Source organism: Mesoplodon bidens (genome assembly GCF_964165515.1).
Source record: "Mesoplodon bidens genome assembly, chromosome: 3".
In the NCBI taxonomy this organism is placed as follows: domain Eukaryota; kingdom Metazoa; phylum Chordata; class Mammalia; order Artiodactyla; family Ziphiidae; genus Mesoplodon; species Mesoplodon bidens.
In genome coordinates, this window is record NC_138178.1 from 11,182,095 (window position 1) to 11,208,683 (window position 26,589).

Here is a 26,589-nt window from a genome sequence, read left to right on the forward strand (position 1 = left end):
GACTGGAGAAGGCGGGGAGGGTTTTGTGTGTCTGGTTTTTGGGGAGGTGTTGGGGGGGTTGGTGAGGGCTTGTAGGTCCCGACACACATTGGGGGGGTTGGCGAGCACCCCCCCCCGTCCCCGCCCCAGGCTAATCCCCCTTCTCCAGCGTCGGTTCCCGGGACCATATTATTCAAGACAGAAAACATTCAGCCCCAGAGCCTCCCCTGGGGAGGGGAGGGGAAGGAGGTGGAGTGGGAGGAGGTGGATCCAGGGAGGAAGAAGCGAGAAATCCGCCCCCGGGAAACAGCTCGGCGCGGCAGCGGAACGAGGCACTTCTGTCACTTGGCGGTCGCGGGCGCCCGAGCGCGGCCCCGGCCCGGCCCGGCGAGGCGAGGGGAGAGTCCGGCGGCCGCCGCCCCGCCCCACGCCCTCCCGCGGCGGCCGAGAGCCCGGGGCCGGCCGGGGCAGGTCGCGGCGGTGCCTGGGAGCGGCCGGCCGGGGGCGGCGGCGGCCTCGGAGCGCGGCGGCGGCGGAGGACAGCGCCGGCTCGTCCTCCCGCTCGGTCCGGTGCGCGCCGGGCGTGAGGGGCGCGCCGTCCGGGGGCCCGTCGGCTCGGTGCGGATCTACTCGCCGCGCTTTCTCCGGTGCGTGTCTGCTTTATTTTCCTCCTCGGCCGACGGGGCGCAGGGCCGGCGGGCGGGTGGAGAGGGAGAGCCGGGCTCGCCGCTGGCTCCCTCCCTTCCCGCCACCCCGGGCCAGCCCGCCCCGGCGCTGGCGCGGGGCCGGAGGGAGCGGCGGCGGGCGCCCGGCGGGGGCGGAGGGGCCGCGCCCGCGTGTGCGGAGCGAGGGAAGGCCGGCGGGAGGAGGGAAGGGCACAAAGGCCGGCGGCGGGCGCCGGGGTCCCGCCGGCCGGCCGTGGAGGAGGGGCGGCTCCCGTCCGCTCATGAATATTAACCGAGCCTGCGGCCTAGCGCGTACCGGCTGGGCCCGGCGCCCGGCCCGCGTCCCCGCCGCCGCTCGCCGCTCGCCGCCGCGCCTCGGAAGCCGGGCCAGGCGGGGCGCGCAGGGTGAGCCCCCTCGCTTTGGGCCTTTCCCCCGGGTGTCCCCGTTCGTTTTGGAAAGTACATATTTGGGCCGCCCTTCCCGGGAGATCGAGATCCCCGACCCGCCTCTGGAAGGGGCGGAGGAAATAGTGGTCGGTGGGTGGTGTTTTTCTTTTTCCTATTTTTTTTCCCCCTAGGTGGCCACGGGGAACGGGGAGGACCGTGTCGAGGCGTAGTTTGGGGCGCGGCAACTAAATAAAAGTGGCCGGGGCTGCGGCTTCATTTCTGTAACTCCGGAATAATGCCCCGGAGAGGGAGTCCCTCCTGCCGCCGCGCGCACCTCCCCGCCCGACCCCGCGCCGTCGCCGCCCAGCCCCGCCGCGGGCCAAGGAAAACAGCCGCCTCCTCGGGGACACCGGCGGGCCGGGGCGGAGGGCGGGCGCCCCGGGTGCCCCAGGCCGCCTGGAGACGCCGGCCGAGCCGCCGGTCGCGTCCGAGCAGGGCTTTTTGTTTTTATTTTGGGGAGCTGGGGAGATGGCGGGGAGCAAGGAGGGCTTTTGAAAAAGGATTATCCCATTTTAGTCCCGCGGGGAGCAAACTTCCCTTAAGTCTGCTTATCCGGGTGATGGAGAAGAACATAGACTCCCTCTCCTCTGCCCAGAAAATACATGAATTAAAATGCACTTGAAAAGGGAAAGGTTTTTCTTGACGGCTGCACAACGGCTGGGCATGTTTGAGGCAACCACCGTGCAGTTCTGATGTTTCGCTTTCCCCCCTCCCCAGATTTATAGGATTTTCCCCCCTTTTTCTTTCTCTTTTTGTATGGGAAGATTCTTTCATCTTTCATACTTCATCAGCATGGACCGAATTATCTTTCCATGTGTTGGAAAGGCGAGCTTGGGGTAGGCATGTGAACAAGCCTAAGGTCGGTGTATGGAGAAAGTTCATGCTCTTTAACTTTTCCCTCTTCTAGGAAAGATCTACTTGGGAGAGCCTTCACGACGCGCTCGCCTTGCTCTTGGACTTGGGAGGAGCGCTAGGAAGAAGGGGACCGCTTTCTAGCCGCCGAGGAGACCTCTCTTCTTTGTTTTTTATGTCTGGAGAAATGGACGAAGACGGTGAAATCAGTTGAAGTCCGAAGAAGTAATCATCAGGGCATTTCGAAGGCGCTTCATCAAAACCTTCATTCCCTGGCGCTTTAATTGTCTCACCGGCACTGCACCTTCTAGGAGCCTCGTGTGGAATTCTTACCCTTTGGGTGTCTGGTGGTATTTCCCCCCCAATGTGGACTCCCATGGGTTGGTCCCTTCTTTGTAATTTGAAATGAAATGATGGCCACACGTCGGACTGGTCTGCCGGAGGGAGATGGTGACAACAAGCTCAAGGCCTGCGGGTCCCCCACCTGTGAGGTAAGCGCAGCGGCAGCGTCCCCGTGTAGCCCGCAGTGACCTGTGTCTGTGAGGTGTCCTGCCAGTGGGGGGTCAGTTGCCACCGGGCCTAAGAAGAGGTTTTTGGGGCTTTGGACTGAATGGTGGGAGTGCCCCAGCTTGACCGGTAGGGAGATGAAGCCTTGCCCATTTTTGTTTCGAGGAACTTCCAGTGATTCTTCTGCAAGGACGTTTTCCTTACTTACTTTGAAATGTCCCCATCTTGGTCATCTCAGGGCACGGAATTCTCCCTTTTTAGGTGGCTGGCAATACTGCAAGCTTCTGTTTTCCTACAGTTCCCATTCTCCGGTATTTTTGGAGCTGGGCTGGTTAGGGGGTGCTTTGTACCTTTCGTGTGTGTATCCAAGGTTTGCTCTGGAGGTGGAGAGAGGGCATCTGTCTGGAATGCTTGCTGCTCCTGGACCACCATCTCTCTCCGACACTGGTGCTGTTGCTGTGGATGTCTGCTTTGGGTAGAGAAACAAGTCTTTTCCCGTGGACAGTTTAGTTTAGGCACAGCCTTGGAAGACTGCTTAATGGAGCTGTAATTCCAACTCCCTTAAAAATGTCTTGCCTTTCCTTTTCTTTTATTTATTCCCTTCCTTTCACTGCTCAAAAGTCTGGTGAGTGTCAGCCTGAACTGTCAGGTGGGTGACTCTGCCTTCAGACCAGCATCTTTGGAAGGGCCCAGAAGATTTTCCGCCAGGCTTTCTGAAATTGTTTGAGCGAGCAGGAGAGAAATAGAAACTCCATTGATCTGTGGCACCCCTATGCCCTGTCGCCTCTTCTGTCTTTTTTCCTCCTTATATTTGGAGTTTAATTCTATAATGGCTCCTTTGTGTTTACTTTGTTATGGATGGTTTCTGTAATTTGCTTGCTAAACATGCTGAATACTCTTTTCCTTAAATTTTGCTTTTGAGCTGCCTACATTTGTAAGGAAAGGTTGAAGGTTACTTTAGATAACAGTAACATCCCCCAATGAGCCGTCTCTCTCATTGTTTATTTTGTGCTTGTGTTACATTTTAACTTAATGGTCATTGAAACAGGGTCTAGTTCTCAGTGTGTGATTTTTGGCATCTTAATGAAAATGAGTCAGAAGTTAAGTTTTTGTTCATAAAGCAGGCAGAGGAACTTGCTTCATGCAGCTTACTTCATACTGCATTAGAAAGTTGATGCAGAAATCAGTGAGGTAGGTACAGTGTGCCATTACTGTACAGTTTATTAGAACTATAGGTTTACAGTTAGAAACAGTGTTTTACTTTTTGACACCTATGAACACCTGCTTGCAGGTAAAAACGTGATTAAGTATAACACCACAATTCTCTGATCATGGTGAACCATAATAACTCCTTTTGGAAGGCCTACCTACAACTTAGTGATTGCTTAATGTGTATTGTAGTTCCATAATGATAGGTACTGTGGTCTTAAAGCCTTATTTGTCATTGACTTGTGAATACCTTAATTAACATGCTATTTGCATTGTATTTGCAAGAACTAATGTTATTTGACTTTTTTTTGGGGGGGGGGTCATTTAAGGGATATCCCGGAAACCAAGAATTTATAATAGACACATCTTGTCCTTGGCTAGAAGGCAGTGTTTCCAGTTGCAAACTTGGCTTTTATTAACAATGACAATTATGTATTTTTTTTAAGGGCTGTGAAATTTGCTTTCATTTGGACCTTACTGCTGGCATAGCTGTAGTATTTCTAGTTTGGGAGCCAAGAAAACACTGTATTGTCTGTATTTTGCTCATTTAGAGACTATATACAGTAGTTGGGTTTGGTAATAAACTGTGGTGTTGCTTGGCTTTTTAAAAAATAGGCAGATAGTTTGCTTAGATTCTATGTGGAAGTAGAAATAAAGGGGCTATATGCTGTCAGAAAACATTTAAAAATCTCAGGGTGAAGAGTGAGGGGAACTTGTATTTACTGGCTCTGTTTAGTTGTCTCGTATTGATGCTTCTGATGCACATTAAATCTTGTGAATATTTATTAGTGATAAAAGGAGTTGCCACTGGAATACTTCGGGTATCAATTTTGGGTTGACAGATATTTAAGTCTTTGAATACTGCACTCAATTTTTGTGCTTAATTTTATTAGAAGAATTATATTCTAGAGTAACACTGACATTCTTTTAAAAATTTTAAAAACCAATAGCTAAAAAACTAACAAACAAAAAACCGATTGCTATGTTCCTAAATCTGTATTTGAATAATAAATTTGTGTGTGCTTTTACCTACCCAAGAAACGATAGTACATATCTTAATATTAATGGTATTAGCCAAAACTAACTTTGTAGCACAGAAGAAATCAATGTAGTGAATTAAAGGAGTCCCTGTTTTATGCCTTATCTAATTGGCTAATTCCACCTGCTGTGAATAAGGTCTATTGTTTTGTTGAAAACAATCAGAAATTTCTTGTTTATATTAAGTGTTAGAATCTAATTGTGTTGCTATATGAATAAATGTAGGCACCACCTCCCAAGACTATATTGGAAGGGTCAAAAACTAACAAATAACAAACAATCCTCTTCAAATAAAGAATTGTGACACTTTAGTAAAATATATCTTGACATTATACAGTAAGGATAGCATAGTTGTGTTCACACAAAATGATATATTTTTCACATCTAAATATGTATTTTTGAAAATTGGTTTCACTCACTAAGCCAGATAAGTGTTTTTTTGGGGTGTGTGTGTGTGTGTTATGCATGCATGTGTACAGGCTGATCTGTGACACCTAGCCTTGCATAACTTTGCTCACAAAATCACTTTGTATAGACTCTGAGTCCTCTGTGGTATTTTCACCCCTTTTCACATCATATAGTGTTTCTTCTTTATGGTTCTACTTGCTCGCTGTTTCTTTCTTTCTCTCTCTCTCTCTCTTTCTTCAAAGCTTTCTAGGCCACATTATTTTTCCCACTTCTAACATTTATTTCATTTTTACTCTCTAGTCCACAGGATTGTACACGTGTTTAGCACTTTCACTGTCTACTATTAGAACAAACCTATTTACTCATGCTAATTAACTTAGTTCATTTTATGTTTTGCTTCTTCACCGAGGCTAAAATGATGCTGTGACTAAAATGTACTATAAGCTGATGAAAAATATTTGTTAGTTGATTTTGGAACAGTGTAAATAATAAAATGAGACATTTTCTGTGCGTGAATTCATTCACGTAAAAATTCATACTTTTGCTCTTCTTTCTGGAATACTGTACACTTTGCTTTTATCCCAGACTTCCTTGTTCCTTCTCAGGCTCTCTCTCCCTCCGTCTCTCTTTCTCTCTCTCTCTTTAGGCGTCTTATTCCTCTGCTGCCTCTTTCTTTTTGGTTTTTAAGGAGCCAGGCCTTTCCATTCCTCTACTCTTCTCACTCCCTAGGTTTCATTTTACACCCTCCCAGGGCTTTAATCTACGTGCCCGTGATTCCTAATTTACAACTGTATCTCAGATTTTATGGCCGCTCTCTAGACCTAGATAGCCAATCGCCTATTTACCATACAGTTTTTTTTTTTTTTTTGGATAATCTACAGGCTCTTCAAACTCAGCAGATTCTCTACCCTGACCACCAACCTGCCCTCCCCCTGACACTTCCTTCTTTTAGTGAGTAGCACTGCTAGGTACCTATCTGTCCAAGTCAAAAACCAGGCTACAATCCTCGACCCCTCTCTCTCCTTCTTCCTCCTGTCAAAGGCCTACATTCTGAACCCCACTGCCACTCCCTGAGTTCAGATTAGCTGCATCTCAGCGATGAATCACGGACCAGGATTCCTAACTAGCGTCCCAGGCTCCCAGCCTTGCCCCCTTCCAGCTCTCCGATCTGCCGTAACCAGAGCGCTCCTCCTGAAATAGAAAGCTGATCATTGCATTCCCTGGCCTAAAACAGTTTTCTGGCTTCCCATTGCCTTCGGAATAAGGCTCAAACTCCTGAGAGAAGTCTGCGAGGACTTCTGGCCCGCCCTTCTCCTATCGCATCTGTGACCTCTCTCTGTACTTCCTGTACTGTCACTACCAAACCCCCCCCAACCCGAGGGCATCACAATGTCTCTCTCTTTACTTCAGGTCCTTATAACTCCTGTTTTCTCCCAGCCTTCCTTCCATTCTCCCCTCCTCCACTTCCACCCCTCCCTGGCTGACTTTTACTATCATTCTGGTCTTTTCTTCCACATCACTCAGGAAAGCGTTCCCTGACCTTCCAAGACTGGATTCACTGGCCCTGCTGCCTTACCCTCAGACACCCTCCCTGTACTTTATCAGGAAGAGCACTTACTAGTTTATTTATCTGTATTCCCCTGGATTGCAAGTCCCATGAAAACGGGGACCATGTTTGTCTCTACAGTGAGTGGCGCATAGTAGGTGCTCAATAAATATATGTCAAAATAGCCAGTAAACATAGCGGAAAGGCTTTAGTTTTCTGTTAACCGTTCATTTAGATCCCAGCACACTGTACCGTCTTGATGGTCCTCCTGCCGCACTGTCCCCTCCTTCTCAGCCTTGGAAGTTTCCTCAGCCTCTTGACCTACGAAGTCTTCCTGTACCTCAGGGCTCCATTTGACCCTCTTTTCTTCTCTCCAGACTCAGTTTCATGGTTTTAAATATCAGGTATAAACGGATCATTCATATATATGCACATGTACACATGTACTTGTGTGTGTGTGTCTCTCTCCACTCTGACCTCTCCCTTGAATTCAGATGCTCACATCTAGCTGACCTGCCCGCTCAGAACCTCCACTCGCGTCTTGGGAGTGATCTTTGATCCCTCTTTTTCTCTCTCTCGTGCATCACCTGCAAATCTGGTCACCAGCCTCTCAGCTTAGCCCTTGCCAGCCTGCAGTCTGTCCCCACAGTCATCCCGGTGGACCTTTTAGAAGTCAGGTCCTGGCACTGCTTTTGCTTCGGCTCCTCTACTGGCTTCTCCTCTCCTTCAGGATGAAAGGCCAAAGTTCTCAGAGTGCCTGCAGACCCCTGGACAGCCTCCCGGGCGCTCCCCGCTCCTGCGGACACAGCATGCCCCAGAGCCTTCCCGCTGCGTACCATCTCCTTGGGACACTGTCCCCCAGGTGTCTGCAGGGCCCGCTTCTTGTCTCCTCCAGATTTTCTTAGAAGTCACCTTCTGGGAGGATCTTCCCTCCCCTGCTCCCCAGGACACAACCTGCCCTCCTTCCTCACTTCATTTTTTCCCTGTCACTTACTCTCCATCTGACGTGCTTCTCCATTTGATTTTGCTTATTGATTTGGACAGATGATGTACGTAAGTGTTAAGAGTACAGTTTGTTTTGTTCACCTGGTATTTCTTGTGTCTGGAAGGGAGTCTAGCACATGGTAGGCCCTCAGATATTTTTTTCGAATGAATGAATGAAGGAAGGAAGACCTAAGGAAAATTTCCAAAATGTTCTTGAGTTTGCATCTAGGTAATTTAGATTATATAACGATGTGTAGTGTGAATTGTAGGTTCTTCTTTAGACCTCCATTTCCATTGGGATGGCTGTTCACATTTTTCTTTGCATCCTTCTTACCTTTTGGGAAGCTGGTAAACAAGTAACAGTGACCAAGGCAGTGTGTAGTACAAATGTATGAAATACTTTGTGCTAAGGTGAGATAATGGTAATGAACAGACTAGGGGAGGGGAATCAAACTGGTGGCGAAACTATGGGAAGGTAATAGGGTCATCCCTCAGGATCCACAGGGCATTGGTTCCAGGAACTCCCACCCAATGGATGCCAGAATCCTCAGATGCTCAAGTCCCTTATATAAAATGGGGTAGTATTTGCATATACCCTTACGCATCCTCCCTTATACTTTAAATCATCTCTTGATTACTTATAACACCTAATACAATGTAAGTGGTATGCTAGTGTGCAGCAAATTCAAGTTTTGCTTTTTGGAACTTTCTGGAAAACTTTTTTCCAAATATTTTTGATCCTTCATTGGTTGGATGCACAGGTGCAGTACCTTTAGATACAGTGGGCCAACTGTACGTCTGATGTTTTCTTTCTTAAAACAATTGGCCAGTATAGGAATCTTCCTTATGTTTTTAATTTTTTTAATGTCATGAATATTTCGCTGTAAGTTAAAAAATGATCACAACATTGACTATGGCAAAATGTTAACAGTTGTTAATTCTGGATGGGGAGAATACCAGAATTATATTACTTTTGTATTTTCTCTTTTTTTGTTTAATTCCAAAGTTACAATAAAAAGACAGCATTTACAGGTTTAAAAAATAGGTAATATGTTACCAGTCTGGTGAAAATCAGGTTTCTAGCGAACCTACCTACGCTGCTTAAAATAATACTTAGGCACTTTTTGAAAAGGATACACGTTACTCAAAACAATACTTAAACATTTTTTAAAAAACATGTTTTCTTCATTGGAGGGCTCATTGCAGGCTAGCGATAGTACAGTATAACGTAACACTGTTATTTAACTTGAAACGTGTGTTCCTTCATATACTTGAATCTAAATGGCAGAATACCATGGTATGTCAAAAGCTTTACACTGCAAATTAGGGTTAAAAGTACAGCCTGTTGGAATGAAGAAGAGCAGCAGCAGCAGAACCCTGGATTTGGGGGTATTGAGTGGAACCCATCTCAAGATAAGAGCCATCAACAGAATGAGTACCCAGGTCTAGGAAGAGTTCTCCACACATTGATAGTGTTTTGTAGCATTCATCTCTTCCAAGTGAAACATTTTATGAAGTCCTTGTGCCTTGCTTACAGAATCTCTAATCCCTTCCTCATTTCTTTAGTGATTACCAGATCACATAATCTGGTACAAACGTGAACTCCGTTTCTTTTGTTCTTTGCTTTGTGACGGGACCCGTCATCTTATTATATTTAACAACATGATGATTTAAGTATGGGCAGTGCTGGATGTAGATGCACAGATGCTGTTATCTAATGCAGCTATTTTCTATTACAGAAAGACCATATGGTAGGCACTTGTTTTTCTTTCTGGTTGATGTGATTAGATTAGTAAAATGAAAGGTTATTGGACTTAGATTGTCCTAGTATTTATTTAATTTTAATTGACCATAAGGAATTAAGTATGTTAAAAATATTACGAGCCGTCGATATATTCTGTTGGTTTGAAGTAGGAAGATGTCTTCACTCAAAAACTCAGTTTTGGATTGCTTCTACCAAAATAGTTTTTTAGTTTAATTTGTCGTATTTTTTTTAAAAACTGAGTATTGTGCAGATAGTTTATTTCACAACAAAATCTGGAAGATGGCCTTTTGTAGCTCGAAGATAATCTGAAGACAAATGGATATACTGTACTATAGGTTTAAGAAACTTAGTGTGATGGAAATTGTTTTTTTATAAGTCCTCTATTTTCTAGTTATTTATTAATACGGAAAAAATTCTACCATGTAGATTTGTGAATAAGAGAATAGATTTAAAACCCAAATTTGATATTTCTGAAATATTCATCTATTTTAGGGAAAGTTTTTAGGCAGACCAGAAAGACTGTTATTATCAACAAATGGCGAGTTAAAGAATTTATTTATTTTTCCTTAGACCAGCTCCTCTTGAACCTTCCTTCTGTTGGATACTGGGTGTGTTCTTGATTCAGACTTGGTTACTTATTGCCTTTTCCCCTTGTTGCTTATCTCTGTTCTGAATAGACACCTGGCATAGTTATGAGCAGTAGTCTGTTTATAATCCCACAAGTTCTTTTTCCTTCTTATAACCTAATGAAGACATAGCCTCTTGAATTGGACTCTGGTTCACTGCATTCATCTTTAATAGATCTTGACAGGACTTATTTTCTTGAGAACCTTTTGATTTTTCTCCCTCCTTAGAATGGAGAATATCCTTAAATATCAGAAGCTAGAAAGCTGGATTTATGATTACATTTCTTCTGGATATGTCTTAGCTACTGTGATCTTGGGGATTAACAGGCATCTTTTTTTTTTTTTTCTTAACCTTAAGATATCTAGATATCTTTAATCCCCAGTATTTTCCTAATAAACACAGATTCTGTATTTAAGAGAATTTGTGTCAGCTAGATCAGTGAGACCTACTCTCTCTTTTGGGTTCTACATATTGGCTTCTGGAAACATTATATACCTAGTGAATGTGAGGGGGAGGAAGTCCTCTGGGTGCCCAGTTTAAATCAGATCTTTATTATAACGCTTTTAGGAAACTAAAAACATTTTGGTTTACTTATTTTTCATTTAATACTATATTATAGACACCCTTCCCTGCTCATAAGGGAGCAGCACCCTTCTCTGCTCATAAGGGAGATATATATATATGTGTGTGTATATATATACACACACATATACATGTATATATATATATACACACATATATATGTATATATATATACACACATATATACCCAGACACATATATGTCAATTTTATAAACGGAGGAAAAGAAACTCTTAAAAAGCACTATGCAAAGATATCTTCAGGGATTGTAATATAAAAGAGAGATTAGATTTATTTTGTGTGGCTGTAAAAGGTAGAACTAGGATCAGCAGATAGACAGATGGGCCAATTTCCAGAATTCAGAAGAAAATTTTTTGTTAAATTAGAAGTTAATTGGAATAGAATGTGTTCTTTGCACAGGGGGGATGACCTTCAGTTAGGGGACTCCAGAGAGGATTCCTGCTTCGGTAGGAATTTATTATTTAATTTAATTTAATTTATTTTTTTAAATTAATTAATTTATTTTTGGCTGCGTTGGGTCTTCGTTGCTGCACGTAGGCTTTCTCTAGTTGCGGCGAGCGGGGGCTACTCTTCGTTGCAGTGCGCGGGCTTCTCATTGCGGTGGCCTCTCTTGTTGCAGAGCACAGGCTCTAGGCACGTGGGCTCAGTAGTTGTGGCTCGTGGGCTCTAGAGCGCAGGCTCAGTAGTTGTGGTGCACGGGCTTAGTTGCTCCGTGGCATGTGGGATCTTCCCAGACCAGGGCTCGAACCCGTGTCCCCTGCATTGGCAGGCGGCTTCTTAACCACTGTGCGACCAGGGAAGCCCTGGTAGGAATTTAAATCAGGCAAATCTGGACGATCATTAAGAATCACTTGGACTGTCTTTCAAACTACAGATTCGTGTCCCCACCATTAAGTTAACCAATCAGAATCGTTGGGGATGAGACCCTAAAACCTTAGCTTTTAAAAAAGTCCCCTGGTGATCTTCTGAATTTGAGAACAACAGAATAAAATGATATTCAAGGTCTAGGTTCTTATGGCAGCCTGGTTTCAGAATTATTCTGACCAAATTGAAATCAATGTAAAGAAAAAGCAAAAATATGGGGAAAAAATTTAAATGACTGTAAATCAGTGAAATTTTCAAGCTTAAAGTTATAATTATTTTCTTCCAATTTTAATTAAATGTATTTCTTTTTTTTAAATTAATTAATTAATTAATTTTTGGCTGCATTGGGTCTTCGTTGTTGTGCTCAGGCTTTCTCTAGTTGCGGTGAGCTGGGGCTGCTCTTTGTTGTGGTGCACAGGCTTCTCGTTGCGGTGGCTTCTCTTGTTGTGGAGCACAGGCTCGAGGTGTGCGGCTTCAGTAGTTGTGGCATGTGGGCTTCAGTAGTTGTGGTACACGGGCTTAGTTGCTCCGTGGCATGTGGGATCTTCCCGGACCAGGGCTCGAACCCATGTCCCCTGCATTGGCAGGCAGATTCTTAACCACTGCGCCACCAGGGAAGTCCCTCTACATGTCATTAATATAACAAAATAATATTCTTTTCAAATAAAGTAAATGTTATGTCGAAAGAGCGCTTTAAAATTCTACAGTAATAGGTGTTACACTTTTTTGTATGTATGTTTTACTTTAATCAAAAGTTAAATATTTTTAAGTGATAGAACTCTGACTTTGGTTATATCAAAACTATTGTTACTTTTTAGATTTATCATAAAAGTAATTTGTTTCATGTCATTTCTAGAAGGGCATATTTTCTTTAAGCAAATAACTGTTAGGATGATTTCTTTTGCATCTTGTAATCATTTGTTCATACCAACTCTTTTATCAAGAATAGGAAAAGTTACAGTGAAAGAAAAAGATATATTCTATCTTTACCTAAGTATACATTGTGAAGGGTTTCAAAAATCATTCTAACGTAAATAATAATAAACTAATCATTAACAAAATAATTTCTCTTTACACATCCTTCTTCATTTAACAGCAACAGCTACTCTATCTGTTCACTGAGTCCATCTTGTCTTTTAATCTCACTGATTGTGAGATACATTGGATACTGTGCTGCAAGGACAGTGTAAACTAATTACAGTGTCCAACTGCCAATTCTGCAAAAGAAGCAGGGTTTCTTAAAGTGATGTTGCAGAAGGAGCAAAGTCACTGACAAAGAGGCTGAGTGAGACCAGTGAACAGATGCAGAAAGCACCATCAAGGTTGATAGGTATCTCAGAAGGGAATGATTTGAATTCTAGGGATTAAGAGAAGCTTTTGAGAAAACTGGTGTCCTTGAGGGCAATTGCAAGTATGGGGAAGTGACATTTTCTTCTAGAAAGTGATGTTTAGTTTGGACCCCATACCTTAAGCTCTGTTTGCCAAGAGACCTTAAAAAGTGGGTGTGAATCTAGAAGGAATAACAGCAGTGAACAGATTTCTGTTGTGTTTTCTTTTTCTAAGTAGAGACAGTGCAGCTGAGAGTGAATAGAAAATCCTAGCTTCTTTAATTGACTTAGATATAAAGTTGTTAAAACAGAGGTCCAGGAGTAGTGTCTTGAAAGGCACTGCTGTTGTAATAGTTCTTAGATGCAAAGATACTTCAGAGTTTGAATATTTTAGATGCCTTCATTTCTTTTTTTCTTTTAATTAATTAATTAATTTATTAATTTTTGTCTGTGTTGGGTCTTTGTTGCTGTGCGAGGGCTTTCTCTAGTTGTGGTGAGCAGGGGCCACTCTTCATCACGGTGCACGGGCCTCTGACTGTCGCGGCCTCTTCTATTGTGGAGCACAAGCTCCAAACGCGCAGGTTCAGTAGTTGTGGCTCATGGGCTTAGTTGCTCCGTGGCATGTGGCATCTTCCCAGACCAGGGCACGGACCCATGTCCCCTGCATTGGCAGGCAGATTCTTAACCACTGCGCCACCAGGGAAGCCCCATTTCTTTTTTTTAAAATTTCTTTATTGAGGTACGATGGACATGTAAAAAGCTGTATATATTTAACATATACAACTCAGTGAATTTGTGGGTAAGTATACACCCATGAAACTATCTCCACCATCAAGGCCATAAACAGATTCATTACCTCCCCAAATTTCCTCCCACTCTTTTTATTATTCTTGTTGTTGTTATTATTATTGTAACATATATAAAACCTACTTAACATAATCTGCCCCCTTAGCAAATTTTGCGTATACTATACAGTATTGTTAGCTACAGGCACTGTGCTGTAGTGTAAATTTCCAGAATTTATTTATCTTGCATAACTGAAACTTTGTACCCTTTGACCATCACCTCTCCATTTCCCCCACTTCCCAACCCCTGGCAATGTACTCTCTGCTTCTATGAGTTTGACTATTTTAAATTCCACATATAAGTGAGATCATACAGCATTTGTCTTTCTGTATCTGGCTTATTTCACTTAGCATAAAGCCCTCAAGATCCATCCATGTTGTTGCAAATGGCAGGATTTTCTTCTTTGTTTTTTTTTTTTTTTTTTTTGCGGTTCGCGGGCCTCTCACTGTTGTGGCCTCTTCCGCTGCGGAGCACAGGCTCCGGACGCGCAGGCTCAGCGGCCATGGCTCACGGGCCCAGCCGCTCCGCGGCACGTGGGATCTTCCCGGACCGGGGTACGAACCCGTGTCCCCTGAATCGGCAGGCAGAGTCTCAACCACTGTGCCACCAGGGAAGCCTTCTTCTTTTTTTTAAGGCTGAATAATGTTCTCTTCAAGATCCTGATTTGAATTCCTTTGGATAAGCACCCAAAAGTGGGATAGGAGGATCATATGGTAGTTTTTGAGGAACCTCGTATAATGGCTGTACCAATTTACATTCCCACCCACAGTGTGTACAGGGGGTTTCCTTTCTCCACATCCTCACTAACGGCTTGTTATCTTTGGTATTAACAGTAGCCATTCTAAGACGTGAGGCAATCTCTTTGTGGTTTTGGTTTGCATTTTTCTGTTGATTAGTGAGGTTGAGCACCTTTTCGTAGACCTATTGGCTGTCCTAAGTCTTTGTAGAAATGCCTGTTCCCATCTTTTGCCCATTTTTAAATTGGGTTATTTGTTTGTTTGTTTAGCTGTGTTGATTTCTGACTCTCACTAGTCTGTGCTACCTAAAAGCATGATGATGCCTTAGCAAAATGGGCAATTGATTAAAAATCATCTTAGTAGGAACAGTTACACTGTAGACTTAGTGGGAGAGACTAAGTACCACTGACGTCTTCCTTGGGGGTGTATGAGCCGCTCTACAATCCCTACCTTAGGATATTGAGAGAGCTTCACAGTTTATGGCTACTAGAACTGCATCTGCTCTAGACCAAGGGCGAATGCAAATTCTCTTCAGTTGAGGAGAGGACCCTGGAAGAAGAGTCACTTTTCCCTGTTTAATCCTTGGCTACTGCTGCCATTCTTTTTGTTTGTTTGTTTGTTTGTTTTTGCGGTACGCGGGCCTCTCACCGTTGTGGCCTCTCCCGTTGCGGAGCACAGGCTCCGGACGCGCAGGCTCAGCGGCCATGGCTCACGGGCCCAGCCGCTCCGCGGCATGTGGGATCCTCCTGGACCGGGGCACGAACCCGTGTCCCCCGCATCGGCAGGCGGACTCCCAACCACTGCGCCACCAGGGAAGCCCCACTGCTGCCATTGTTGGCTGTCTTTTTATTTGACCACCATAATCTTTTTATCTAACTCTCACTTTCAAATAAGTTACTGAAACATTGTTTTTGGATCCAGTGGGATCTCTAGGAAAAAGGCAGATGCATAAAGCCTAAAATATACATATATTCAGGAAGCATAAGGATACCCCAAAACGCATGGCTGAGAAAGTGCGTACTGCTTGATTTCTACAAACTACGGCGACGTGTTTAGCATCTATTTGACAGGAAGAAAGTGGCTTTGAACTGACACCAGACAAGACAGGGATCGAGTCTAAGAGGAGGATTTTGAACGTCAGAGGTCAGTCTGTAGGATTAATGAGGAGGGAAAACAGAAAACGCCCGTATCAGGAGAAAAAGAGGGGAGCACCATTCAGAGCCTACAGACATTGACAAGATAAAAAGGGAATATCTGAACAACTCTATGCCAGTAAATGTGACACCTGAGGTGAAATGGGCAAATTCTGCGTAAGGATTCTGATACCAGTTCAGAGGTGTGTGTGTGTATGTTAGGTAGGGGCGGTGGTGGTGGGGTTTTTCCTCACCACACAATTCTCCGATACCAGCCGGGTGTCCTACAGTTCAACTTACTTCCGATGCTGTCTACCCGAATATAGAGTCAGATCCCACAGGCTAAGGGCTCAGTTCCACAAGACTGCCCTCCCCCCCAGCCCCCTACCACCCGCCACTTCAGAGTCCAGTTGCCAGTTTAGGTTGTCACCTGAGCTTCTAACCTACTGACTGTAGATTGGAGGTTCCAACAACCCCTTCCTTGGGTTCAACTAATTTGCTAGAGTGGTTCACAGAACTCAGAGAAACATTACTTAACTAGATCACGGGTTCTATAATAAAGAGTATAACACAGGAACAGCCGGATAGGAGGGGTGCATAGGGCAGGGTGTGGGGAAAAGGTGTGGAGCTTCTGCGCCCTCTCCGGGTACTCCACTCTTCCCAAATCCCCATGTGTTCACCAGCCTGGAAGCTTTTCGAACCTCATCCTTTTGAGTTTTTGTGGAGGCTTCATTACATCAGCATGATTGATTAAATCATTGGCCACTGGAGGTGGAATCAACCTCCAGCCCCTCTCCCCTCCCCTGAGGTCGGGATGAGATTCAGTGTTCTGACCCTCTCATCACTTGGTTGGTTGGTTCCCCTGGCAATCAGCCCGTCCTCAGGTGTGTTCCTGATGTCACCTCATTATCATAACAAAAGACACCACGGTTGCTCTCTTCACTTAGGAAATTCCAGGGGTTTTAGGGGCTCTGTGCCAGAAATGGGGATGAAGCCCAAATATGTATTTCTTATTATAAATCACACTATCACACCTTGAAAGATACAAATTACCAAAACTGCCACAAGGAGAGATGTAAAAAAAAAAATCTGACTGTTGCCATATGTGGTAAAGAAATTGAATTTAGAATTAAAAACCTCCCCACCAAGAAAACTTCAGATCCAGATGGCTGCATTGACATATTCTATCACATGCTTAAGGAAGAAATCATACCAGTTCTATACAAGCTCAGAAAATAGAGGTGGAGGGAACACTTACCATCTTCTTTTTATGATGCCAGCATAAGCCTAGTAACAACCAGGCAAAACCAGTATAAGAAGAGGAATTCAGACCAATAACCCTCATGGTTGTAGATGTAAAAATCCTTAACAGAATATCAACAAATCAAATCTAGAAATATATGAAAAAGATAATACATCATGATTAAGTTGGAGTTATCCCAGGAATGAAAGATTAATTTATCATTTTAACATATCAACAACATATTAACCATTTAATGTATTAATGGAATAAAGGAGAAAATTTGTATGATCATCCCAATAGATGCAGAAAAAGCATTTGATAAACTTTATAATGTTCATCATAAAGGCTCTCAGAAAAGTGGGAATATAAGGAAACTTACCCAGTTTGATCAAGGGGACCTATGAAAAAGCCTACAGCTCTCATGCTTGGGGAAACACTGAGCACTTCACTACCAAGAGCAGGAACAGGGTAAGGATGTCTGCTCTCACCACTCTATTCAGCCTCATACTGGAGGCCCTACCACGTGTGGTAAGTCAAGAAAATAAATAAAAGGAGGAAGGAAAAAAGAGAAGGAAGGGCTTCCCTGGTGGCGCAGTGGTTGAGAGTCTGCCTGCCAATGCAGGGGACACGGGTTCGAGCCCCGGTCTGGGAAGATCCCACATGCCGTGGAGCAACTAAGCCCGTGCACCACAACTACTGAGCCTGCGCTCTAGAGCCCGTGAGCCACAACTGCTGAGCCCACGTGCCACAACTACTGAAGCCTGCGTCCCTAGAGCCCGTGCTCCACAACAAGAGAAGCCACCTCAATGAGAAGCCCGCGCACCACAACAAAGAGTAGCCCCTGCCCGCCGCAACTAGAGAAAGCTCGCGTGCAGCAACAAAAACCCAGTGCAGCCAAAAATAAATAAATAAAATAAATAAAATTTTAAAAACATAAAATAAAATAAATTACCTAAAAAAAAAGAAAAAGAGAAGGAAGAAATAAAACTCTTTTTTTTGCAGACAACATGATTGTGCACACAGAAAATTATAAGGAATCTACCAAGAAAACATCCTAGAACTAATAAGTAAATTTTGCAAGGTTGTGGGTTAGAAGACTACAGACAAGAATACAAGGTTGATATACAAAATCAGTGCATTTCTGTATACTAACAACAAACAGTTGGGAAATGAAATAGAAAATAATAGCATTATGATTTTAATATTTTAAAGACAACCTGAATAAATTGAGAGATATGCTGTATTTATGGATTGGAAGACTCAATATTATTAAGATGGGACTTCACCACAGATTGCTGTGTAAGTCCAATTCAATCCCATTTAAAATTATTCTAGCAGAGTTAAAAAAATTTTTTTTGTTAGAAATAGACAAGCTGCTTCTAAGATTTATATGGAAATGCAAAAGACAAAGAGTAGCCAAAACAGTAATGAAAAAGAACCAAGTTTGGAGGACTTACAGTAGTATTTTATAATACTGACTCAAAGCCACAAAAATCAAGACAGAGTAGAATGGGGTAATGATAGATATATAGAACAGTGAAAGAATGGAGAGTTTGGAGACCCGTATCTATATGATCATTTGAATTCAGTGGGGTGAGTTCAAGTGGTGCTGGAACAAAAATGAACTTCCATCTTTACATCACACGGAAAAGTTAACCCCAAATAGATCACTGATATAAATGTAAATGCTAAGACAGTAAAACTTCTAGCCAAGAGCAAAATATACATGGCTTTGAGGGGTAAACAAATATTTCTGAGACAGGACACAAAAATCACTAACCGGAGAAGGAAAAAGAATTATAAGTCGGACTTCATCCAAATTAAAAACTTCTGCTCTTTGTAAAATACCATTAAGAAAATGAATAGTTAAACCACAGATGGGGAGAAAATATTTGCAAAATATGTATCTGATCAAGGACTTGCTTCCAGAATATATTATAAAGAAGTCTTCAAACTCAATAATAATAAGACAACCTAACTTTAAATATGGGCAGAAGTGAACTCCATAAAAGAAGATATATGGGGCTTCCCTGGTGGCGCAGTGGTTGAGAGTCCACCTGCCGATGCAGGGGACACGGGTTCGTGCCCCGGTCTGGGAGGATCCCACGTGCCGCGGAGCGGCTGGGCCCGTGAGCCATGGCCGCTGAGCCTGCGCGTCCGGAGCCTGTGCTCCGCAGCGGGAGAGGCCACAACAGTGAGAGGCCCGCGTACCGCAAAAAAAAAAGAAAAAAAGAAGAAGATATATGAATTACATATAAGCACATGAAAAGATATTCACTAGCACCAATCATCAGGGAAAAAATGCAAATTAAAACTATCAGTACAGTGAGCTACTGCAATGCTCCCATTGGAATGGCTAAAATTAAGAAGATAAAAAATACCAAGGGTTGTTGAATATGTGGTGCAAATGACCTCTTACTCAAAAATCCTGATAGGGATGTAAAATGACACAGCCACTTAAGAAAACATGTTGGCGGTTTTCAGAAAGTTAAGCATATGTTTATCGTGTGACCCACTCCTAGGTATTTACCCAAAGGACATGAAAACAGTGTCCACAAAAAAGACTTGTATGTGAATGTTCATAACAGCTCTATTCATAATATCCCCAAATTTGAAACAACCCAAATACCCATTAAGAGATGAATGGAAAACAAATTATGGTATGTCCATGTAATGGAATACTACTCACATTTAAAAAGAATGAATTATTGATGTACTCAGCAGTATGAATGAATCTCAGAACGTTGAGGAAAAGAATCCAGACTTGGCAGAGTATGTAATGTATGATTCTACTTTTTTAAAATTCCAGAACTGAGTAAACTAACCTATAGTGATAGAGAGCACATCAGTGGTTGCCTGGGCCTGGGCAGGGCTTTGATCGATTGCAAAGAAGCATCAAGGGGCTTGGGGTGATAGAAATGTTCTGTACCTTGATTGTGTGATGGTGATTTTATGGATGTATATATACATTGGTTAGAATTCATTGAACTGTTCATTCTGTTCTATTTTGCTGCCTCATTTGCATCCATTCATTTATTCAACAAAAAGTTATTGAAGGTTTATGACTATGCCAGGAAGTTCCTAGGGGAACTTTTAATATTTATTTTGGCCTTGCTGTGTGGCTTGTGGGATTTTAGTTCCCCGGCCAGGGATCGAACCCAGGCCCTCCGCAGTGGAAACGCGGAGTCCTAATCACTGGACTGTGAGGGAGTTCCCCCTAGGGGAACAGAGATAGAAAAAAACAGTAGCCTCTGCCCTTATGGAGCTCACTGTTAAGGAGGAAGAGACAGATTAGGAAGCTGCAGTTAGGGTATTGTGCGACAACTAAGGATACACGTGTGGCCATGTGAGCATGAGACAGGAGGGTCTAACAGCCTGGAAGAGGAGAGGGAAGATGGTGGCCCTTGAGTGGAGTCTTAAAGGACATGTAGAAATTTCTGAAGCAGGTGGTGGCAGAATGTTACAGGCAGAGAGAACAGTATGGCAAAGACAAAGTGTGAGAGAATGATTAAGGAGGAAATCCACCAAAAAATTAAGGAAGAATAAGTCATATTAAAATAAACATTTGATAGTCTGTACATCAATTTCCATATAAGACTTTTCTCTGCCATTGCCTCTGAGTAAGGAGTATATATAGTATGAGTAAAACACACAGCTTGGAGTCCGGAACTTATTTTTGCCTCTTTTCTTTCTGGTTCAAACTGTTTTTGATAGATTAAAGTTCTACATAGGGGACCTCTAGTATATTTTGTGACAAGAATCTGATTTTTTATAAAAGCTAGATCTAGCTAGCTGTAAGCGAGTAATTTTTTACAAAGTCAACCTGTATAATCTGTTAATTCTCACAGGCAAATTGGCCTGAGGACCCTGAGAAACAGTGATATTGGTGATAGTATTTTTTTGAACTTTCCTTTTTATTTAAAAATTTTTTAAATTTATTTTTTAAATTTTATTATTTATTTTTGGCTGCATTGGGCCTTTGTTGCTGTGCACGGGCTTTCTCTAGTTGCGGCGAGCAGGGGCTACTCTTCATTGCGGTGCGCAGGCATCTCATTGCGGTGGCTTCTCTTGTTGCAGAGCACGGGCTCTGGGCGCCCGGGCTTCAGTAGTTGTGGCACATGGGCTTGATAGTTGTGACTTGCGGGCTCTAGAGCACAAGCTCAGTAGTTGTGGCACACGGGCTTAGTTGCTCTGCAGCATGTGGGATCTTCCCGGACCAGGGGTCGAACCCATGTTCCCTGCATTGGCAGGTGGATTCTTAACCACTGCGCCACCAGGGAATTCCAAGCTTTCCTTTTTAAAGAGTTAAATCAGATAGTTCTTCTCCTTTTTAAATATCTTAATGTATTCTGGTTTTGTAGCTGCCTTCATTTATTTAATCTTTGCTTCTGCTAATTTCCTTCCTCTACTATTTTATAACCTGTGAAACTTCTGGGGTCTTTTCATTTCTTTTTTTAAAATAAATTTATTTATTTATTTATGGCTGTATTGGGTCTTCGTTGTTGGGTCTTCGTTGCTGTGTGAGGGCTTTCTCTAGTTGCGGCGGGCTACTCTTCGTTGCGGTGCACGGGCTTCAGTAGTTGTGGCTCATGGGCTCTAGAGCGCAGGCTCAATAGTTATGATGCACGGGCTTAGTTACTCCTGTTATATGGGATCTTCCCAGGGCTCGAACCCATGTCCCCTGCATTGGCAGGCAGATTCTCAACCACTACGCCACCAGGGAAGTCCCGGTTTTGCTTTCCCATAGATAATCCGAACAGGCAAGGTCAGGAAAAGAGAATTTGTTTTTGTTAGATTAACTACATATATTTCAATTTGGCTGCCAAGATGGTCTCAGACTCCTTGTAGGGAAAGAGGCTAGTTGGGTATTTTTGGTCTTAGACTGAAAATACAGGCCATCACAATAGATTCCCAATAGCTGGATATAAGAGAGTCATTAAACCTTTGCAAAGGGTGATGAGGTTGTATAGTTTATACTTTATTTTGCCTAAAATATGTAGATTAGGATAAAAAGTTAGTAATCATTTGATTTCCGGCATACAATATGTATCTATTTGTCTTCAGTTTTGAGTGTCACATCCTTTTAATATTTTTCATTCCTGTTATAATTTAGGTATTTATGCTCTTGACATTTACTAGCCTTAATATTTATTTAATCTTTTTTTTAAAATTTATTTTTGGCTGCATTGGGTCTTCTTTGCTGTGCGTGGACTTTCTCTAGTCGCGGAGAGCGGGGGCTACTCTTTGTTGCGGTGCGCGGGCTTCTCATTGCAGTAGCTTCTCTTGTTGCGGAGCATGGGCTCTAGGCGCACAGGCTTCAGTAGTTGTGGCATGCGGGCTCAGTAGTTGTGGCTCTCAGGCTTAGTTGCTCTGCGGCATGTGGGATCTTCCGGACTAGAGCTTGAACCCGTGTCCCCTGCATTGGCAGGCGGATTCTTAACCACTGCGCCACCAGGAAAGTCCCTATTTAATCTTAATATACCGTTTGTAAGTGCTAGGCTGTAATGTCTGTTTCCTAGAAACATACAGTGAAGCAAAGTAGACTTTAGATAATTTTTTAGGGTTTTCAGAGAGAACACTGAACCCTTACTAAGTACCGTGACACTGATTATTTACCTTGTTTAATCCTCAAAACAACTCCATGAGGTGTGTACTATTATTATATTCATTTTAAAGATGTGGAAACTGAGGTACAGAGAGCTTAATGAACTTAACCAAGGTTACACAGCCAGAAGGGGAAGACGGAAATTTAACGGATAGAGTGTTAACATGACCATAGCAGCTTTAGTAGAAGGAAGAAAAAAATTTCAGGGAGAAAGTCTCTACTTTGATCTAGATTTACTGGTTTCACCTAGATGGAAATAGTTTGTGTTCATTTAGCTAAGTGGTAAACAGTTCAGTGGCAGATTAATAGACAGCTTGAAAATTTTGTCAACCCTCTTTTTTGTCTCTTGGCAACCAGGGAACTTGATGACTTGATATCTTTAAAGTGTCAACTTATGGTACACAGATGACTGGCATCTTCTGTTGCTTCAGTGTGTTAAATTACTGAGCTAAAGCCATGTGCCGAATTTATTGAGCCTCAGGGATGGTCTTTTAAGACTAAGGTTTAGAGGCACGTTTTCTAGAGGTGTTTTAAGTTTCTGCTTATCCTTTCTCTAGAGTGGTAAGCTGGTCATATATAAATATAGTTTTCTGAAGAGAGCCTGCAGTTCATTTAAAGTTGAGAGGCTGTAACAGGATTGAAGGTACAGGTGTTTCTCCACTGATGTCTTACTGTCCCACATGAATCGTTTGTTCAGAGCAAATGGCAGGTCCATTGTCCCCTAAATGTACATGCAGTCTGAAGTGTTTTCATGTTTGTTCGTGTTCATTTTGCCTGAAATGCTTTTCCCATGTCTTGTCATTTATGTAAATCCCATACTTTCTTCAAAGTCTGGCTCACATTTTACCTGCTTAGAAAGCTCCCTCTGGAACCAGATAGTGACCCTGAAGAGTCAGGAAACAAGAGGGTCCCCAAGAAAAAGGGAAATTCTCTTCCAAGGAGGAGCCTCTCAGGAGTGGACCTGAAGAGGCTGCTGCCAGCAAGAGCAGTAGCTCCAACGAAAGAAAAAGCTCCGAAAGCTATCCCAGGAAAATTAGAATGGACATTTCCCTAGTAGGGCATAACTTACAGAGATATTTCCCAACCCATCCCCTATAGCCCAATAAAAATAAAAACAAATTCACGAGTCCAAAAAAAGAAAAAAAAAAGGGAAGAAGAAAGCTCCTCTGGCCGTAGTGATCATAGGTGGAGAAGATGTTCCCAGTCCTGGGGGAGATGGTCTTGCTCTCTGTAATCTTCTTCCCTTGTTGTTTGTTTCTTCTGGACTCCTGCTGTCCGGTTACCCTTATTTCCTGTGCTGTTTGTGCAGATAATCCACTATCTAAAATCCTTGGGTTTTTCAGAAATCAGAAGTTTTCAGGTTTTAGAAATGTAAGATGATGCAGATTGTGGGATTGCCCGCAGCTATCAGAGTAGTAATTTCTGCTGTAAAATGTATGAATATTCATACTAACACATAAAGACTTAGAAAGCACATTGTGTCAGGTCAGGGCAGGGCAGGTTTCGCAACTGATGAGTTTCAAAAACGTTTTGACTTTCAGAGCTCTTTGAATTTCAGTAGTGTCAATATAAGATTATAGATATGTATTACCTAATTTTTTAGAAGTATAAACTGTGTGTATTGGGAAAATATGACACTATGATTTTTTTTTCATTCTTTCTCTTTACTTATAGAAATGAATCAGTACCCTGATCAACTTTCAAAGGTGACCTTTGTGTGTATTATGTGTGTACCTATGTGTATGTATGTATGTGTCTATCTAGTATTAACTGGTAGACATTTCATTTCTTATTGTAGCTCCAGTTCTCCCAGTTTTGAATAGTGGTAGCCTCTTCAGGCTTTCTCCTGGGTCCTTTACACATGAACCTAATTGTTTTTGGTAGTTTTCTTACTGTCCAGTGTGATTTTCCAGCATATCTTTTTTTTTTGCGGTACGCGGGCCTCTCACTGTTGTGGCCTCTCCCTTTGCGGAGCATCAGGCTCTGGACGCGCAGGCTCAGCGGCCATGGCTCACGGGCCCAGCCGCTCCGCGGCATATGGGATCCTCCCAGACCGGGGCACGAACCCGTATCCCCTGCATCGGCAGGCGGACTCTCAACCACTGCGCCACCAGGGAGGCCCTCCAGCATATCTTTTATGTGTATTTCCTGCTCAAGACCTGGAATCAGCCATTCCTCCAAAGAGCCCTGCTTTTCTTTAGTGGTAGATGATAGCCAAGATCATGTCTGCAAGTTAGAGATGTTCATTGCTACTGGGTTGCACTGTGCATGGTCCTTTTCGTACTAACATTTTATTTTGAAATAATGTTAGACCCACAGAAAAGTTACAAAATAGTACGGAGAGTTCCTTTATATCCTTCATCCAGATTTCCCTACTGTAAACATCTTAAATAACCACAGTACAATAATCAAAATGGGGAAGTTAGTATTGCTGCACTGTTATTATTAAATTACACACTGTGTTTAGGAATGATTTGTAAAAGCTTGATCTCAGCTGTGTGTTTAGTCTCCAAGTCCTTTTTGTGGGTCCGAACTTTTGTGTAGTGGTTCTTTTTTTCTTTTTGCGGTACGCGGGCCTCTCACTGTTGCGGCCTCTCCCGTTGCGGAGCACAGGCTCCGGACGCGCAGGCTCAGCGGCCATGGCTCACGGCCCAGCCGCTCCGCGGCATGTGGGATCTTCCCGGACCGGGGCACGAACCTGTGTCCCCTGCATTGGCAGGCGGACTCTCAACCACTTCACCACCAGGGAAGCCCTGTTTAGTGGTTCTTAACTATTAAGGTGTGTCAGAATCCCCTGAGAACTTCTGAAAATCAGGTGCCTGATACCCCCTTTTCCCCATCTTCTAGAATTTTTCAGAATCTCAGGATGGGGATAGAATATACGGTGTCAGTGTAGGTATTTAGGGATTTTGCTAGAATCCCATCCGCTCCAAGAGCTTAGTGAGATCATTTGAGGAAAGACGCAATTTGTGTTTTGCCCTCGAGTGGTGTTAATGACCCTCGTAGACCCCAAGGTAAGCATTATTCTGTCTTAAAGTGATTCGAGTTTGCTGCTTCTAGTGCCAAAGCTTCCTATTATACTTAGAGCTGTGCTTCCACATTTATTAACTCATTCAACAAATATTAGTGAGCACCTTCTAAGTACCAGGCACTGGGGATACAGCAGTGAAAAAATTACAGACACGATCTGCCCCCTGCATTCGTGGATGTACCTGGATGGTGGGAAGTGGGAACACTTGAACCAAGCAGTTATAATAGAGTGCAGTGAGTGGAGAGGATCAGGGAGCTATGACTATACACAGCAGGCAGGCCTCCCCGAGTGTAGGGATCAGGGAAAACCTTCCTGGGGAGATTGTGTTCGCGCCAAGTCAGGTAGGAGTTAGCTACGTAGGAAGAAGAGAAGAATGTTCTGGGAACAGCCTTAGTTTCTGAATATGCCCCATGGCTCCAGCTAGGGAGAAGTTCTGATATCTCACTGGAGAGATGGGTACAAGACCAAGGAAGAGAAAAATGTAGAAGTGAACACTACCCTTACTGGGTCTTTTTAAAGCGTTCAAGTTTTCATAGAAATAGCAGCTCTCATTTTTACTCATATTTTATCAGTTTCCATATCATATAAGCTACATAATAACAACACCAAAAGTAAAACTGACTTAAAGAGATTTGTGCAAAAATAAGCTGTGTTGAGCGTGAGTCTCACTTGGCGGGAGGAGAAATAAGTGGCTGGAGAAAATCTTCGCAAACATAAGAGGTGAGCTTGCCATGGGACCAGCCAGCATTTATTCATACAGCGGGAACTGAGGATTCTGGTTTGTCTGGCAGGTATGTTAGGCAGAGGTCAATTAAACCAACATCGACTATACTTATAGTTTGGGGAATAAGATGAGCTCATTGAGAGGGATGAGGAGAGAGAAGAGGACCAAGGGTAAAACGTTAGGGACCACCGCCAATTAAGGAAAGAGAGAGGCAGACAAACCAGCTAAAGATTTTTAAGAAGAACTGGTTAAAAACAAGCTTTCCAGGAGGCTCACTTTTTAGATTTTGAGGCCTTTGAATCTGACCTTTGTGCTTAGACTCCGAGCGGTCTTTTTGAACGTATTTGCCATCGCAGTGTTTCTCAGAGATCCTTTAGGTGGCCCTCTGTGGGCGAGGTCGCAGAAGCAGTGAAGCAGAGGGTTTGGGAGACCAGCTAGAGTCCAGGGGC

At 43.3% G+C, this 26,589-nt stretch overlaps 1 protein-coding gene across 4 annotated transcripts in view; it reads left to right on the plus strand.

The window, feature by feature from the left end:
* The first annotated feature begins 505 nt into the window (after positions 1 to 505).
* The window catches only part of ARHGAP21 (Rho GTPase activating protein 21), a 129,737-nt gene continuing 103,653 nt past the window's right edge, over positions 506 to 26,589 (plus strand). For 2 of the 4 annotated variants that reach the window (XM_081228983.1, XM_081228980.1), the window contains exons 1-2: positions 506 to 626; positions 1,999 to 2,434. In XM_081228983.1, the coding sequence (XP_081085109.1) occupies positions 2,354 to 2,434 (81 nt within the window). In that variant the 5' untranslated portion in view covers positions 506 to 626; positions 1,999 to 2,353. Of the gene's footprint in view, positions 627 to 1,028; positions 1,050 to 1,998; positions 2,435 to 26,589 lie in introns of those variants that run through there. The other 2 variants (XM_081228982.1, XM_081228981.1) reach the window with 2 other exon arrangements.